The sequence below is a fragment of the Synchytrium microbalum genome, assembly GCF_006535985.1.
Source record: "Synchytrium microbalum strain JEL517 chromosome Unknown SmJEL517_scf0075, whole genome shotgun sequence".
Lineage (NCBI taxonomy): Eukaryota > Fungi > Chytridiomycota > Chytridiomycetes > Synchytriales > Synchytriaceae > Synchytrium > Synchytrium microbalum.
The window spans coordinates 20,330-36,597 of record NW_022158424.1 but is presented as its reverse complement, the minus strand read 5'-3'; the positions used below and the strand labels follow the sequence as shown (position 1 = coordinate 36,597).

The following is a 16,268-nucleotide window of genomic DNA, read 5'->3' as shown; positions in this document are numbered from 1 at the left end:
GACGATGATTTCTGATGGAGACGTGCAAGGTGAGAGGTATTCATGAAATGACAGTTTGAGCAATCTGATCCCTCTCGTTCGGAACGATTTGTAGCATCAATACACAACGAGGAAATCAACAGAAAGAAAAGATGCCTGGTTGAATGACGAGGATATGCAAAGTTTATAGAGCACTGAATGTTAAACAAGTAGTAACAGTTTTTACATCTCAAGCAGCCTGTGTTATCAGACTCCAATCCGGTATCATCGCAACAGGATCTTTGACATATTCGGTTCTATTCACTTCGACAAAGGGCAGTTTGAGTGATCCAACAAGTGATGCTATCAGAATGCTGAAAAGTTAGTAACATTCATGACACAATTTGTCGTGTTTTTTTTCTCTTACCTCCAACCCAAGGTAAAACACTAGCAGGAAACACTGGTTTCAAGAATTTTACTTTGGATTCAAACTCCAATTCCTTCCATCTCTTTGACTCTTTCATTTTCCGTATCAGATCATGATATAGACGATACGAGAAACCGTGTATGCATGATGTTCCTCCGGTAATGACTATATTTTGGAGGAGTTCTGTTCGTGTATCTGATGGACACTACAGTCAAAGCAAGAAAATGGTTCAGCAAATCCAGAAGAAACACCTGGATGCTTATAATTGCCACAGCTTTCTGCGATGACCCCAGATAGCAAAAATCAGCCACTCAATACAGATCAAATATGCCTACATTCATCAAAGCGTCCAACATAATCCCAGCGACACACATCCCATCATCATCCTTCTCAAACAAGACCTCACAAGCAGACTCACAAACCCACGACGGGAATGTCACTCGAATATTCTCATATCCATACACAACAGGTTTCTGTTGCTCCCAATCATCTTGAATAGACGTCGTCGATACACCAATAGGCCTCACATGAAGATAACGAGCTTTCAAATCCTCCCACATTTGCAACGGACAGATAGTATACGATGAGTCAGGATTAAGCTCGACAGGCTGGTTGTTGATGATGAGGTCAGACGTGTTTGAGAATATGAGGTCTGCGAGACGGGCTGTTAGAGCGTGTCCTCCGTGCGGTATTGATTTGATTGAGTGGAGGATGGGGCGTCCGTCGTAGACCTGGTGTGGTGACGGTGTTGGCATACGAGAACAATAAGCGAGCAGGGAGTAGGGATAGATACCGCTTGGACTGTAGCCTCATGATATCCAACATCCACAACGAGTCCTGTTTGCTTCCCACATGATATCAAGGCGCTCCAGCTTGATGATAGGAATGTGACTGCAGGGACCTTTAGGAAAGAAATCATTGAATAGGGTGAGAATACCATCAGTCACATCTAAGTACGATTTTTTTGCTCACTTGCAGCACATTAAACAGCGCCCTCGTAATAGCTCTCTTGGCCGGCATGGGCAGTAAAGCACTCTCGCAAAGAATCACTTTGCGTTGTCGTGGATCCACTAGTAATTCCCTATAAGAAGCCAAAGAAAATAAGAAGATCATGTTGAATCGTAGTGGTCATCTTGGGGTTTGTCACCTCTGATAGATCCGGTACAACAAATCCGCAATCCGATCCTCTAAATGCTCTATCTCGTCGTTCTGGATTTCAAGATTCCATAATGTGATCAACTAGGAGCAATGTAGGCCAAAAAGATTCAGCTCACAGTCATCAAATGTTCAACGAATTCAACATATTACCTCTCCAACAGTCCTACTCCCATCCAGCACATTAGCATATGGATGAATACACGTCGGGACAATGCTTCGTGGACGTGATTCTCCTGAAAATCCACATTTTATGTAGAGGCTTCCAATGTCGAGCACGATTCTAAATGTTGTGTGTTTGTGAGCAAATGAGTGACAAAGGCGAGACTACAATATAAAGATTTTGCATAATTTTGAATAGTATTTATATGATTACTTGTCGTCTAGACCATAGAGAGTTCCTCGTCGTGATAACAGACTGGCCATTGTCATTTTTGTTTTTGATGGAGCTTGGATATTTCTGGCAGCGAGCTTAGATAGATCAAGACGGTTCTTAGCAACTAAGTTCACTATATAATCGTTCCAGATCACGAAATCATGTTGTGGTAAGGCTTGCTTGGAATCTGAGTCTGCGCGTATTCCCGTAAACAGGAGACACGAAACGAAATTCACGTTCGAATCTTTCTATAAACCAATATTGGCGACACTTGAATAGTCTTTATACACAACATCATACAGTTATTTACAGACTACGGTTTTGTTAAGGGAAGCACGTGGGGGCATGTTAAGCAACTCAATAAAGCACAATATATGGTATCTCTACTATTGTCGTAGTTCTCGAATAGCCTGCAGCAAGAGAGCTACCAATGGCAAAGAATATGTGAGGACAGTACTCAACAACCCAACAAAAAAACTGACGCAAACATACCATCAACGACTTGCTGAGCAGTCTTGTATCGATCCAGCGATGACTCCACTTGACCAGTCAACCAAGGCAAGAAGGTGGACTCGACTTCTTTTTGCACCGGATCACCATAGAATCCACGCTGAGTCAACGTCTCGAATACAGAGGGTACCAAATCCTTTAAGTAACTACTAGCAAAAGCCCGAGCAGCGACTCTAGCAGCAGCCTGATGTTGCAACTCTGCAACCCGTTCACGTTCCTGTAACCTACGTTGTTTCTCTTCAGTTCTACGACGTTCAGCCTCCTCCAGACGTTGCGTTTCAGCAAGTTCAGCAGCACGACGAGTCTCATATTCCGACTGATGTTTACGCAATGATTCCAATTCATCTTCTTCAGCTACCTCCATCAATGACTGTTCTAGAGTTTTGCCTACGAGGACTTGCAGGATTGGGCCGACTTCTATATCGAAATCGAATAGTTCGCCCTCCAGGATTTGGGTTGATGCATCCATGCCTGATTTTTGAGGGATGTACAGGGGAGATGGTGGACGGTCCAGGAATGCGTCGGTTTGGGCGGCGGCATCGGATTCTGGGACCTTGTCGGATAGTTCTTCTAGATATACGTCGGTTTGCACTTCGATGTGACGACGGCCTTCGACTGCATCGGGGGTCTTTGGTCTGCGTTGGGCTTCTGCACGTCTGCGGGCTTTAAGACGTCGCTTCATTTCGGCCTGGCGTTCCAATTCCACCGGATCAGGTTGTGAGTTCTAGGTAAGTGGGGAGGTTAGGATCACGTCATTAGCGAATTTTGGTGTAATTTGAATGTGTATATCCAACATCGTTTATGGTATCCATGCATGATCCACATCCTCACTCCAATCACTCACCAATGCACCTATTGGAGCAGCATATGTACTTCCACGATGAATTCGACGATCGTGCATGATATTAACTGGTCTATACAGTACGAATAGTATAGTACGGTGAGCATCCACTCCTCCACATTAAAATCCACATTAATCAAACGATTAAAATGCAAGACATACGCCAGTCGTTGATCCTTTTCGGCGGCAGGAGGCAGCGCGACGGCAACATCTCTATATTTCTTTCTCTGTATCTGCTGCTGGTTGTTTTGGACTGGACGTGGTTCAGCAGAGAATGAATATGGTTCATTGAGTCCAGGCGTGGGATTCACGGTTTGTGTCGTGGTTTTCGAGTCCTTGCCAGGTAGATTCGGCAGCCCGGATTGTGAGAGCATGACTGATGCTGTTTCGTTTTCCTTATTGGCAAGTCCACTCCTCTCGTATCTCTCGTCCTGTTTATCACAACTCGTTTTATTAGTTGAGGAATTTTGAGTGTTCATCACCATAGAGCGCAGAGCGCGTCAATCACGAATCATCTACTGCGTAATAGGCCGGATGCTGTTTATTGGGCGAGATCATACGACAAACGGCAAAGATCACCTCTAGAACTGACCGATGGCATTCGCCACAAATCGCTCATTTTCTCGCGTTTTCGTCGAATCATTCCAATCTAGACACACGTTAAAGAGGTAGAATCTGGATATTGTATTTTCAAAGAACTTTAAAGTCAACGAACTCAAACAACAACGAACTCAAACAATGCTTGTAATTGAGAGCGATCATCCATTTGTAGTGAAGCTTTCTTTGCGCATTCGAGAACAAAGATAGTAATCACGTGGATCTATTGAGAAGCTCTTACAATCAAGATTCACGTGCTGCATCTATAGGAGGGGCGTCTTGATCAGTCGAGAACGAGGTTTGAAGGTTGAGGGTATCTGGCTCAACTCTGCTGTCAGTGCACAGCGATGGCTGCTGTCACGATTTGAGAGCGTTTGAGAGCTGCATAGTGGGCAGCTGGGACTCGAAGGCGGCAACTTTCAGCCTGACCGTCAGATATGCAAAAGCAAAGGGAAATTTGTCTTGCACGCAACCGACGTTGTGTCGACGTTATGTTGCAAAGTGAAGCCTCATAAGGAAGTCACAATCCAGAGAGATGGAAAACATCACAAAGAGAAAGCATGGCGTAGAAAGAGGGCAGGTTGACGTTCGGAATAACGAGAATGTGCATGGAGTATTGAGTATTCAGCAAACACCCAGATTGAAGTGTCAGATTTCACATCATTAATTAGCACTTTGACGGTTCCAGAAACGTTCCTTTCTCGAGCCATACTCGTTCATATGAACACAATTAAATGTTCTTCGTAATGTACTGGGTACATCACGAATGTACCCATTGTGGCCTACAGAAACAGGTCAATGATGAGTAAATAAGAGTGACAGCGCGTGTATAATGGTCCAAATATTTCATTTTCATAGTAAACGACACGTCCTTTCGACCTTTACTCACACTCCAAACGTTAAACCACCACCAAATTCAGTTTTGCACCACTAGTAGATTCAATGGCTCAAGCGGTATATGACCTGTTCGCCAGGGCAGTAGGAAGCCCTCTAGCCAACTGCTGTTTTAGTCTGAATGAGAAACTGAGCGAAGGCCCTCTCTTTACACTTTTTCGAGGAACTCTGAAATCTGATGGAAGCAATTTGACGGTTTTCTACTTTGACTGCGGTACGTCCTAAAATACTGATCTGGTATACCTCGATCGTGGCTCTTGTTTGCTTGATTTCTTGCAATGTCTCTCTTTGATCGCAAAACATCAAATCGCTGTTTTAAATGTTGGTGATTCTAACTGTGACCATTCTTATCTCTAGTCAAGAAAAAAGATCATCGGCAACTCGCTAGTAATGCCTTTAAGTCTTTTAAAAAGATGAGGCATCCGACACTGCTCAAATTCGTTGGTAAATCATGAAAGACAATGTATTGTTTCATTCTATCGCGATCTCTCCTTACACAGTCTTTATGCAGACGGTGTCGAAACTGAAAAGGAAATCTACATTGCTACTGAACCAGTGCAGCCTCTCAGTGCCATACCAAAAGACTCGCTCATCATACAATGGGGTTTATGGTCGCTCATCAACGCCATCAAGTTCATAAACACGGATTGCGGGCTTGTACATGGGAATATTACGAGATCTTCTGTCTATGTTACTGCTTCGGGTGAATGGAAGTGAGTATCGATTGTCGGGAGTGTTGCGCTTTTTTTGTTTCATAAGGTTTGTGATGATGACGTGGAGTCTCACCAACACTGTTAATACAGATTGGCAGGATGGGAACTATGTTGCTCGCTACAGGAAGATAATCCGATATTCATTGCCTCGGCGTTGAAATGGGTTGATGACAAGTACTTGCCTCCTGAAGTGAGGAAAGCATCTTGGTCTATCGTCAAGAGGTAAAAAAAAGCAACTATCCTTGGTAAAGGAGGAAGGAATTGTGTTCAGTTACTCACTCTGCTCATCAATTATAGCAATCCTCCTTTTGTTGTGGATTCATGGACATTCGGAACGTTAATTTATGAAATATTTAATGGAATCCTCCCAAGACAAGATGGTTTCTCGAATGGATCCATTCCGCCAGTACGTGTTGCAAACGTGAAGAGACGCTATCTTCTTATCTTGATCCATTTTTGTTCTCGCTCTGTTAGCAACTACTAGGAACCTTCCAAAGACTTGTTGCTGATGATCCACGGCAACGACCTTCAATGCCGTTACTTGAAACAAATCCGTACTTTGATCACCCAATCGTGTATACTGTCAAGTTTCTAGATCAGATATCGCTAAAGGAAAAGCCTGAAAAGGAGGAATTCATCAAGTGCGACTCACTCAAGCTACCGTTTTTTTGGCTGCACCAAGACTTACGCGTTATTCACCGGTTGTAGGCACCTACTCGCAAACGTAGATCAACTGCCACCAGCATTCAGGCTCCACAAAGTCCTCCCCGAAATAGCCAATGCATTAGAATTTGGTGGTATAGGACCACCAGCTTTAAACCTCATTATGAAAATGGGAAAAGCACTACCACCACCTGAATACGAAAAACATATCGTTCCCATTATTGTCCGAGCTTTTGCTATGCCTGACCGATCTATACGTGTGACATTGTGTAATGCGCTGACGGATTTTGTGGAATTGTTGCCTGAAAATGTTGTCAATGAGAAGATATGGAGTCATTTTGCTGCTGGATTTATGGATATTCATGTATGTGTTTATAGTTTGAAAGGCCGTTGTGGTTGATGGATGGTCGATCCCGTGGAAGCACACGATTGTGTCGAATGTCACTTTTTTTGGCGTCGACCGAAATTTGTGTAGAAATCTCACATCATCGACTCCATTTGTAGGCTCTGGTTAGAGAAGCTACGTTGCGGGCAATTCTAGCATTACTCCCGAAGGTATGATCCATGTCTTTGGTGCAGTTTTTAACACGCTGTGTCTGTGATCATTTTATGCTCACGGATTTGCTCTGCCTTTAGCTTTCCTCCAAAATCTTGAATAACGATGTGGTCAACTATCTGGGGAAGCTTCAGAGTGACGAAGGTATGTTGCATTCATGCATCGACGGCATTTACGATTACTTTTTGCGCCAGCCCTCTTAAATCTTCAAAACGCTCCATTTTTAGAGGCTGGAATCCGAACGAATGCAGTAATATGTCTAGGAAAGCTCGTACCAAACCTCTCTGCCTCAACACTGAAAAAGTTTTTAATACCAGGCCTATCTCGAGCACTCAAAGATCCATTCCCGCCAGCTCGACATGCAGGTTTACTTGCCTTAACTGCATCCAGCTCTCACATAACATCACCAGATCTAGCAACCCAAATCATACCTGCCATAGGACCACTGCTTATCGATCCTGACAAAAAGACGAGAATGAATGCCATCAAAACCATCAATATATTCATAAAGAAGCTGACTGAAGAAGCTGAAAGTATGGTACAGCAAGTCGCGGATGGTGGTGCTGGTACTAATGGTGCTGTCCCTGCAGGTGTACCGATGAATCACTCGGCTAGTTTACCAGGTGGTCTACCGTCAACACAACCGACCAGTTATAGTAGCAAGAATCCACCACCACCATCTACAAATCCACTCGTACCAGCTGTGATACCTTCATATAGTAATAGTGTCAACAATAGCGCCAACAATAATAGTAATAACAGCTTTGGTGGGTTTAATGGTAATGGTAGTAGCGAGTTAACTGGATCTTTTGGAGCTTATGGAACTACTGTTGCTTCGAATCCGATATCGTCGTTTGGTAGGAGTAATAGTTCTTCGGCTTTGAAGACGTCGAATTCTGGAGGGTTTATGCCTGCTTTGCCACCGCCACCTCCTGCTCCAGCGACTAATTTTGGGGGGACTAATGGTGTTGGTGGAATGTCACTGCCTAGTAAGGGGAAGAATGGCTGGGATGATTTCGATGATTTTGAGAATAGTGGTGAGTGTGTATGTTGTATTTTGTGTTGGCTGCCAGGTCATGTTGACAACAAGGAATTGAATTCCGAAGCCATTAATCTTCCCCCACCATCCTTTTTTGGCTGTCGTTCGACTCTGACTTTATTTCTCTTCACGCGCTTTCTTAGTAATCGGTAACAACCCAGCACAATCACGAAACCCACTACAACCAAAACCAGCAACAGTCGCCAAAAAGCCATCACCGAAATCAACAAGAACATCACAATCACAGCAGCCACCACAGCAAAACCTCTTTACTGGTCTTCCTCCACCTCCCGCTGGTCCCACAACAAGTATCATGCAAAATAGTATGGCTTATGGCACTAGTATGAGCACTACACCTGTGAAACCTGCCGTTTTGCCATCTGCTTGGGATGATTCGTCGTGGGATGATAAGTTTTAATATGTTTGTATAGTTTTGGCATTTTACACTAATAGAGATTGAGTTGCATGTTAAGGACGTCTAGTTGTGTGTAGATGGACTTTATGCTGTGTTTCCGTTTGTTTTTCTGCTTGTGGAGTTAGTTGTATTTCAGAGGCAAAGAGTAGTACTTCCGCGAGGCCTGGTATAGGTGTGGGTGCAGGACTCTTATATATTCAAGAAAAGAGAGTGCATCGAAGACACTGGGCCTTGCTGTTGTTGGAATCGCGTATCATTAGAACAAACATTATCGTCTTGCTCTTCAATCCGGGGATCAGCGAAATCAATGTCTAGCATGGCTGGTTCAACATCATATCTGCTGAATCCATAACATCTGATGATTCATCAATAGCCTGCTCTTCTTCAGCAGCAACATCGGATTTAACGGACTTCGTAACATTGGATTTTCTACGGTTTTCATCAGGTGTAGGCAACCTGAGCGTTTCTCAGCAACACAAACTCACCATAATTCAAGATGAAGTGCCTCAACATTAGCAGGAGGCCACGGTCGACCACTTTATTTTAGATTCAGGAGCTCGTTCGACTGCAAGATTCAGGAGCTCGTTCGACTGCATCATAGAATACCATTTCACCTTCATCTACATTGTCCGATGGACCCTAAGTACAATGTGGAGGCAGACATGAAGCCACATACGCAATTTATGGGAAGGAAGGCAGTATTTTTGGCCTCTTTATTACCTTCCAAGAACACAAAATGATTTGTCGCCTTCTCAATCCAGGTACTGATCCAAACACTTGATCTGACACATCAAGGTGATCGAATGTGTTGAGAGCTCGTGATCGCATTGGGCTCTCATTGCTGCTAGACTAATTAAGGATGTGTGACAGGACGTTGGTAGTCTCTGCCATCGTTGGATGAGCATGTGAGCTCGTACTCCGTCTGAGTCGTCGGTCATCATGAGGCCGTCGAGATGTGGTGAAGAATGTAGATATCGTCACCATAATGAAATCCTCTCCAGCGATATTTTGGGTATGTCTACTTGTATTAATACCAGCATTTGTCAGTTTTTCCAGCATTTGGCACGTTGTGCTACCTGCCGCAGCACACATATCCATAATCTAGTTTTTGATAAATAGAATCAGTCACTTTGTTTTGTTCAAACTCAACACAATGATGTGACTTTACGCCAAGAAACAGGCCTGGAATCACACTGACTGCTTCGTGTCGATACATAATCTCGCAGGCAAACGCTCTGCAAGTACACTTCTCACATGCTATCAACATCCATCTGGTTTCATACCATTTCGTTTCTCATCCTCGAGTCATTGTGCAAACTTGGCGAAAGATTTATTCTTCGTCCGGTGTCGAATCATTGCAGACCATGGTAAAGTAGGAGAGAAACGAACTTCAGAAGTATCACTGACTTGTTACTCCTCAGCAACTCTTTCAATACATCCAAGCATTCAAGAAATCATCCATTCCCATTAACCCTCGCCAACTCAAGGTGCATGTTTAGTCGTCCAGACAAACCGCTTGTGGAAATCAGAAACATTTCCAACCAAAACACAAAACCCAAATTTGAGTAATGCAAACATGTTTCCCTCTATTCCTCAAATCACTCCACACTCGTAGTTACAGAATCAACTACACTTGTTGCCACATCGGCAACCTTATCATCTCCCATTTTGAAATTCTTGTTCTTGACAGGAAACTGAATGACTGTTGGTTCATACTCCAATCCCGCTAATCTAGCATAAATATTCTTGCGTTCTATCTTGTCCAAAAAGACAGATATGGACGTTGCTGCTCTCCATACTGGTATGTACATAATGTGGTTTACGAGACGGCCCCTTTTCAAAAATGTGAATTAGAGTGAGTTAGACATCGGAGAGAAAAAAGAGAAAAATAGTACCGAGCGATAGGCTATGACATACTTGGCACGACCAGACGTATCCAGCGATGGATCAAATTTCATGATCAATGGTCCAATTGCTATGAATGAAAGCATGATGTCAATCAAGACTCGATAACAACGAGAAAAAATCAGCCCATAACCATCGTTAGTTACCTTGACGCACTAAATACTCCTGAACTTCCACACTAAACGATCCAAACTTGGGATAATCAAGCCCAATAAGAGTCAACAAGTCATCAAACGATATTGTAACCATTCGTTGAGACGGTGATGGTAAGAATGGCAACATTAGTGGCACTGCAATGTTTTCGATTCGATATGTGCACATTGAGCCACTACAGTGTGTTTTTCTTGTCAGTCAAACAAGTATAAAATTTTTTCCGAACAGGCGACTGACGTACTTTTTAGCATCCCCAGCATTCTTTATGAAGACCTTCATTCCAGCGTAAACAACCTGTAGTGAATTACCGAGTGAATATGAGGGCAAAAACCCGCCGACATACTCCCAAAGATTACCTTTAGAGCAGGAGCATTGAAACACGACAACACTTTCTGAACAGCCGGTGAAGCCATCCACATGCTTTTAGCACCCGATGGTATACGACCCAGCACTCGATCAACTGGGAATGAATGGTCAAGTTCATACCAGTCCCTGTGCATTAGTGGGTCGAGTTAAAGAAGGAGGGAAAAACACCTTACGACAAGAGAAACAAATGACAGAGGCCTTACATGATACTCTTGATATCAGGTGACTTGGCGGTATACGCATGAAAAGGCAATTCACCCCTCACTGGAGCAGTTTGAATCAACGTGGACGGTGCTGGACCTTCCGGCTGCTGCACTTGTGTATCAGCAGTAACAGTCTCGGCGTCAGCCTCATCAACCTGCAGATCAGCATCTTCTACATCTAGCATGGCATCTTCACCATCTGGTGCAGCATCATCCCGTTCATCCATGACATCCGGTGATTCATCTAGATCTGGTTCTTCAACGGCAATATCTGATCCGACGAGCTTCTCAGCGTTAGATTTTCTACGTTTCCCATCAGTTTTAGACAGCCTACAGATAACACCAAACCATCAACAACAACAACAACAAAAACGCCCCGAGACACAATTTATGATGCAATCAACTTACAATTCTTCAGATGCCCTCTTCTTGACTTCCTCCGTCTTGGGTTTTTGAGGCCTCTTGAATCCTTTATACACATTGTTCTTTTGAATTACGGCTACGAAGAAGCCACCCGTGTTTTGGTAGTGTGGTAGTAGTCTCATGCTGTTTGATGAAAGAAGGCAAGCGGGTGATGAGATTTGATGAGTGACAAATATCAAAGTAGTGGGTATTGAAGCTTCCACCCGGAAATTCTTACGAACCACTGAAAGCCTACAGCAGCACAAACTCACCATCTTTCAAGATGCAGTTCCTCAACATTAGCAGGTGGCCACATGGTGGTCGTCCACTTCATTTTTGACTCAGGGGCTAGTTCAAATTCATCATAGAATACCATTTGGCCTTGTTCGTCTATACTGTCTGATGGAACCTAAATATAAATATGTTGAGTCCGTCATGAAGATCTACCTAATTTAATAGGATCTCGAAAAGCGTGGTTGGTTTTTTTACCTTCCAATAGGATAATCCCTGCCGTCTCTTCAATCCAGGAACTTGATGTGATACGTCAAGTAGGTCGAACGTGCCGGGAGCACGTGCGAGCATTGCTGCTACTACTGCTTCATTCTCAACTAATGGGATGGTAGCAAGGAACTGAGTGGATATGACAACATGGACGTATACGGAGCATGTCCTTTCCCATTATTTTTGCTCGGGTCACACTTACTTGGATTCATACTACACGTGGAATAAACCACTCGACCTCCAACTTTGAGCAACTCACAAGCTCGATCCAGAATTGCCAGTTGTAAACTAGAGTTGGATTGGAAAAAGGTAGGTACTTGGTCAGAATATAAGAAAAGTAAGAGGCATCTTCAATCATTTGAACTCACTTGTGCAATCCACGCCCCTCCGCAGGATTCCATTTGGCCCATATGGCCAAGTTCTTGCGAAGTGTACCGTCACCTCTGCAAACGCAAAAGGTAAGAACATTTCTATCACTCAACATTAATTGTTTGATCAACTTACGAACAAGGCACATCAGCCAGTATCCGATCAAACAGTATATTCTCGACGACAGTCCGTCCAGTAGCATCACACGTATGCGTTCTCAATCGTGGAAAGAATTGAGCGTCGTGATTCGTAACCAGGAGACATGGGGTTGGTAGTCTCTTCATTTGGTGGATCAGCATGTGAGCGCGTGCAGTGTTTGAGTCGTTGGCGATCATGAGGCCGTCTAGGTGGGGGTGGGGGAGATATGAAGGTTCAGTCACCATGATTTGCTGGTGTGGATGTAGTTTTTTAAGCGTGTCTTACTTGTATTGATATCATCATTTGCAGTCAGTATTTCCAGCATTTGGCACGTCTTACTTCCTGGTGCAGCACACATATCCAGGACCTTATGTTGGTAAACAGTGTTTTAGCACTATGACTCGAGACTTAAAGCTCTTTTTCGGCTCAAACTTACATAGTGATGAGGTTTCACGTCAAGAAACAAGACTGGAATCATACTGACTGCTTCTTGACGATATATCGTGCCCTAACAAAAAAAGAACGCTATAGCTCACCATATTGCTGTGATCAAACACGATACAAGCTCTCATACCATTTCATTCTCAGACACGAGCCACTGATGAAACTTGGCCAGCGATTCATTCTTGCGTAGCACGCGTCTCGGTATTTCGACAAACCACGCCAGCTCATTTGGATACCATGGTATAACAGTAGGAGCCATGAATGTTTCAGCCGCCTTGCGATCAAGATCAGTGTCAGTGGTGGTGACTTGTTCCTCATCAACAGCCTTTTTGAAGATATCAAAGTATTCACGAATCATCCATTCACGAGTATCATGAGCTTCACTAATGAACGTAGTCGAATGTGTGAGTTTGGTTGGATCAACAATGTTGTTGTTAAAGGGCTCTTTTTTTTCTCATGCAAAACACACACCTGCCCGAAATGAATCTAAATGTAGTTGGCAGCGATGTACGTAGCGACTCTACAAAGACATCCCATTCTTCTTCAGGAACTAGACCTTGAGCCTACGTAACTAACACAGTTAGCTAACTTAGTCTAACCAGTAAGCTTCAAATTGCTTCACCTTGTAATATTGTGTAAAAGCTGGATTTTCATGCCTTGCATCAACATATCCGTCTTGAGCTGGAGGACGCTCCTCCCATGCCTTCTTGGCAGCTGCCGGATCAATATCTCGCTTACGAGGCTTTCCCTGTCTCTTTCCACGTTTGCCCATTACTCAACTAATTTACGTTTGACGACGATCAGCACTTGAAAGACAAGAATCAACCAAGACAAGAATACACACGTTATTTGACACGTTATAAACCATGAAAGTACTCTTTTTGGCGCTGATCGTGGCTGCATTGACTCACATCGCATCTGCAAGTTTTGTTGGACTGACGATCTTGCCTCGAGCAAACATCACCACCGGTACGTATAATGAGACAACTGAATCATATATTTTCATGTGTAATGATTACATTGGCACCCTCCATATCATTGATCGCATATGTAAACCTATGCCATCATCAAAACACGCGCCATTCAAAACAAACTTGCATAACTCACTCCATTCCAAACCACTCATACCTAGGCACAACACTACACATAACCTGGTCATCAAACAACATCGATAATGACCCCACATATATCGATCTAGTCGCCATTTCCGAACATACTGGCCAGTCATTCACGATTCTGGGACTGGGTGATTACAATGATATGGGAATGAACTATACCATTCCTGCCATGTTCAAGAGCGGGATTTACTTTATACGGGCTACGGGGTATGCTACTGGGACGTATAATTTGATCCAGAGTGTGATTTCCCTGCCGTTCGAAGGTTGGTTCTTGTTTCTAGTTTGGGTGAAGGAGTGATGCATGTTGACATTGATTCTTGCAAACGTCTAGTTAAAGCAAGAGCCTGAGCAAGTTTGACTGGTTGTCAAGAGTCTGATCTGTGTAGTCTGTGTGCTGTGTATAACTAGTGTGAAGCCTGATGCCACTGAAGCTTGAGGCCCAAGTTAAGAAAAGTTTGAATTAGTTGCAAAAGAGTAACGTGAATATACGTTACTTTACTACTCTACTATCTAAGAATCCTTTAAGATCCGCGTGAAACTTTGAAAGTGTAATGTTCAAAGTTGGGGTTTGCTACGACACCACATAGCGTGTTTTTCGCGTCTTTGGCCACGGAATTGTCTGAATATTCACGCGTTAATTCTATCGGAGCCTTCCATGTATATTACTAAAATGGGCGTTTGCTTTTATATTGTTGGTGTTTCACTTGCATTTTGCAAAAACTCTCGACTCGAGAACCAACACGATTGAAGACAGAAAAAGCTATAGACAGTACAACCCTTTCTTACTAGCATATCCGCAATAATATATATTCCTTCCTTCCCGACTCCCATAGTCAAACCAACTACAAATTTAAAAAACCACACTCACAAACCCCAACCAAAACCCAATTCTCGCCAAGATGTCAGGAGGCCTGACACAACGACGAAGGAATTTCGCCGCAGACGATGTAGACGACGATGACGCAGCTGCCCGCTCCAAAGCAAACAATGCCGACATGAACGACGACGGGCGAAAACGGTCTGTCAATGATAGCAGTGAGGGAGGAAATAATAGTAATAATATAGACGATGATGAAGATGATAATGATGGCAAGGACGGAGCTGGAAAAACTAATAGGTTGACGCTTATGGAACAGGTGCTGCTGATGGGTATCAAGGATTCGCAGGTGAGTGAGCGTTGTGAGGCTGTTGGTGATGTATCCTATGGACTCATCGAGTCTCATATTTCGTGTTACATATGCTTAATATCATTCCTCACAGGGATATCTCTCATTCTGGAATGACAACATCTCATATGTACGTGCCCTTCGAAAACTCCCCAACCCCAAAATGCTCACACCCCCATTATCAATAGGTCTTACGAGGATGTATCTTGATGGAATTATCATTCAGGAATCGAATCAAAACTGTCCTAGAGCCTAGGAAACGACCTTTTGCTGAACGTCTGATTGAAGTCGTGTCAGATCAACCCACTGGCGAAGTCCTGCTAGACGAGGCTCTCAAACTTATGAAACTCGAACGACAGAGTGTGGGAAATTGGATTGATCTCATGAGTGGTATGTGATGGGTTTAGAGTGGTGTGTGTGAGCAAGTCTTTTGGCATCTTGGATCCATCTACTGTCTTTTTTCGCCCTCATTGCGCTTTACAAACCTTCAAACCTTCGACCCACACTATCGAGCCAGCACACCTAACCAAACACCTTATCGCCAATAGGCGAAACATGGAACTTGATGAAAATCGGCTACCAACTAAAACAAGTCCGTGAACGCATCGCCAAAGGACTCGTAGACAAGGGAGTCCTCCGCACCGAAAAACGAAACTTTGTCCTATTCGACATGGCAACCCACCCAGTCGCAGACCACTCCATCAAGGAAGCAATGATGACTCGAGCTACAGACTGTCTCCTAGGTAGAGGTGGATCAGCATCCGTATCAGATCGCAGAACAGTGGCACTTGTATGTGCTGCATATGCTGCAAACGTACTGGATTTCGCATTGGTGAATTTGAGCGGTACGCAACGTGATGCTGCCTTCCAGAAGGTGGACGAGTTCTTGCAGGAAGGTGCTGCATTGACGGACCGCGCAAAGGCGTGGGGTGTTACGGAGGTTATGGCGGGTGTGTTGAGTGTGTATACAAAGATGGATTCGATATTATAGAGCATATTATAATGGCTAGGGAATTTCGCTTTATTTACACTGATTGCTACTACCACTACCATCCACCACCACCACCACTAGCATGTATAAGCCCAATCCCTTTTATAATCAGTAACAACCTCAGCTTGTTTATTATTATTGTTGAACGGCACACAGAAAAACCGAGCCCACAAGAACAACAACAACAATAGCACAATGTATAGATTTTTTTGTTGAATTTGGAATATGTTGTGATTTTTTTAAGTCAAGTTGGTACAAAGAAATAAACATCTTCTTTTTTCACTTAACTACTACTGTTCTTGTGTCTCTCTGTTTGATGAGATTCTTTAAATCATACGTGAAGTCCGTTACGTGTTACATAATGACAA

The 16,268-nt window shown here is 43.6% G+C and overlaps 6 protein-coding genes across 6 annotated transcripts; 2 read left to right on the top strand and 4 right to left on the bottom strand.

Moving 5' to 3' along the window:
- Positions 1 to 208: 208 nt before the first annotated feature.
- Positions 209 to 1,972, bottom strand: SmJEL517_g06093 (uncharacterized protein; the record flags this gene model as incomplete). Its single annotated transcript, XM_031172019.1, has 8 exons — positions 209 to 321; positions 386 to 590; positions 721 to 1,116; positions 1,179 to 1,286; positions 1,358 to 1,466; positions 1,533 to 1,624; positions 1,694 to 1,823; positions 1,917 to 1,972. 8 exons carry the CDS (start codon positions 1,970 to 1,972, stop codon positions 209 to 211), a joined length of 1,209 nt encoding a protein of 402 aa, XP_031022005.1.
- A 330-nt stretch (positions 1,973 to 2,302) lies between these two features.
- On the bottom strand, positions 2,303 to 3,641 carry SmJEL517_g06092 (uncharacterized protein; the record flags this gene model as incomplete). Its single annotated transcript, XM_031172018.1, has 4 exons — positions 2,303 to 2,340; positions 2,409 to 3,150; positions 3,271 to 3,340; positions 3,430 to 3,641. 4 exons carry the CDS (start codon positions 3,639 to 3,641, stop codon positions 2,303 to 2,305), a joined length of 1,062 nt encoding a protein of 353 aa, XP_031022004.1.
- Positions 3,642 to 5,171: 1,530 nt separating this feature from the next.
- SmJEL517_g06091 (uncharacterized protein) lies at positions 5,172 to 8,147 on the top strand (the record flags this gene model as incomplete). The annotated part of the gene is made up of 10 exons (XM_031172017.1): positions 5,172 to 5,202; positions 5,270 to 5,471; positions 5,562 to 5,693; positions 5,769 to 5,877; positions 5,946 to 6,112; positions 6,180 to 6,498; positions 6,639 to 6,689; positions 6,771 to 6,834; positions 6,918 to 7,727; positions 7,873 to 8,147. 10 exons carry the CDS (start codon positions 5,172 to 5,174, stop codon positions 8,145 to 8,147), a joined length of 2,160 nt encoding a protein of 719 aa, XP_031022007.1.
- A 546-nt stretch (positions 8,148 to 8,693) lies between these two features.
- Positions 8,694 to 9,082, bottom strand: SmJEL517_g06090 (uncharacterized protein; the record flags this gene model as incomplete). The annotated part of the gene is made up of 3 exons (XM_031172016.1): positions 8,694 to 8,783; positions 8,865 to 8,993; positions 9,062 to 9,082. The coding sequence occupies 3 exons, from the start codon at positions 9,080 to 9,082 to the stop codon at positions 8,694 to 8,696; spliced, it is 240 nt and encodes a 79-aa protein (XP_031022006.1).
- Positions 9,083 to 9,742: 660 nt separating this feature from the next.
- Positions 9,743 to 13,397, bottom strand: SmJEL517_g06089 (uncharacterized protein; the record flags this gene model as incomplete). The annotated part of the gene is made up of 17 exons (XM_031172015.1): positions 9,743 to 9,977; positions 10,062 to 10,119; positions 10,196 to 10,377; positions 10,444 to 10,496; positions 10,559 to 10,694; positions 10,772 to 11,101; positions 11,180 to 11,317; positions 11,446 to 11,582; positions 11,663 to 11,781; positions 11,877 to 11,962; positions 12,043 to 12,117; positions 12,179 to 12,386; positions 12,467 to 12,548; positions 12,618 to 12,689; positions 12,756 to 13,008; positions 13,097 to 13,188; positions 13,248 to 13,397. 17 exons carry the CDS (start codon positions 13,395 to 13,397, stop codon positions 9,743 to 9,745), a joined length of 2,406 nt encoding a protein of 801 aa, XP_031022016.1.
- Positions 13,398 to 14,642: 1,245 nt separating this feature from the next.
- SmJEL517_g06088 (uncharacterized protein) lies at positions 14,643 to 15,900 on the top strand (the record flags this gene model as incomplete). The annotated part of the gene is made up of 4 exons (XM_031172014.1): positions 14,643 to 14,909; positions 15,004 to 15,039; positions 15,098 to 15,299; positions 15,458 to 15,900. The coding sequence occupies 4 exons, from the start codon at positions 14,643 to 14,645 to the stop codon at positions 15,898 to 15,900; spliced, it is 948 nt and encodes a 315-aa protein (XP_031022017.1).
- Positions 15,901 to 16,268: the final 368 nt, after the last annotated feature.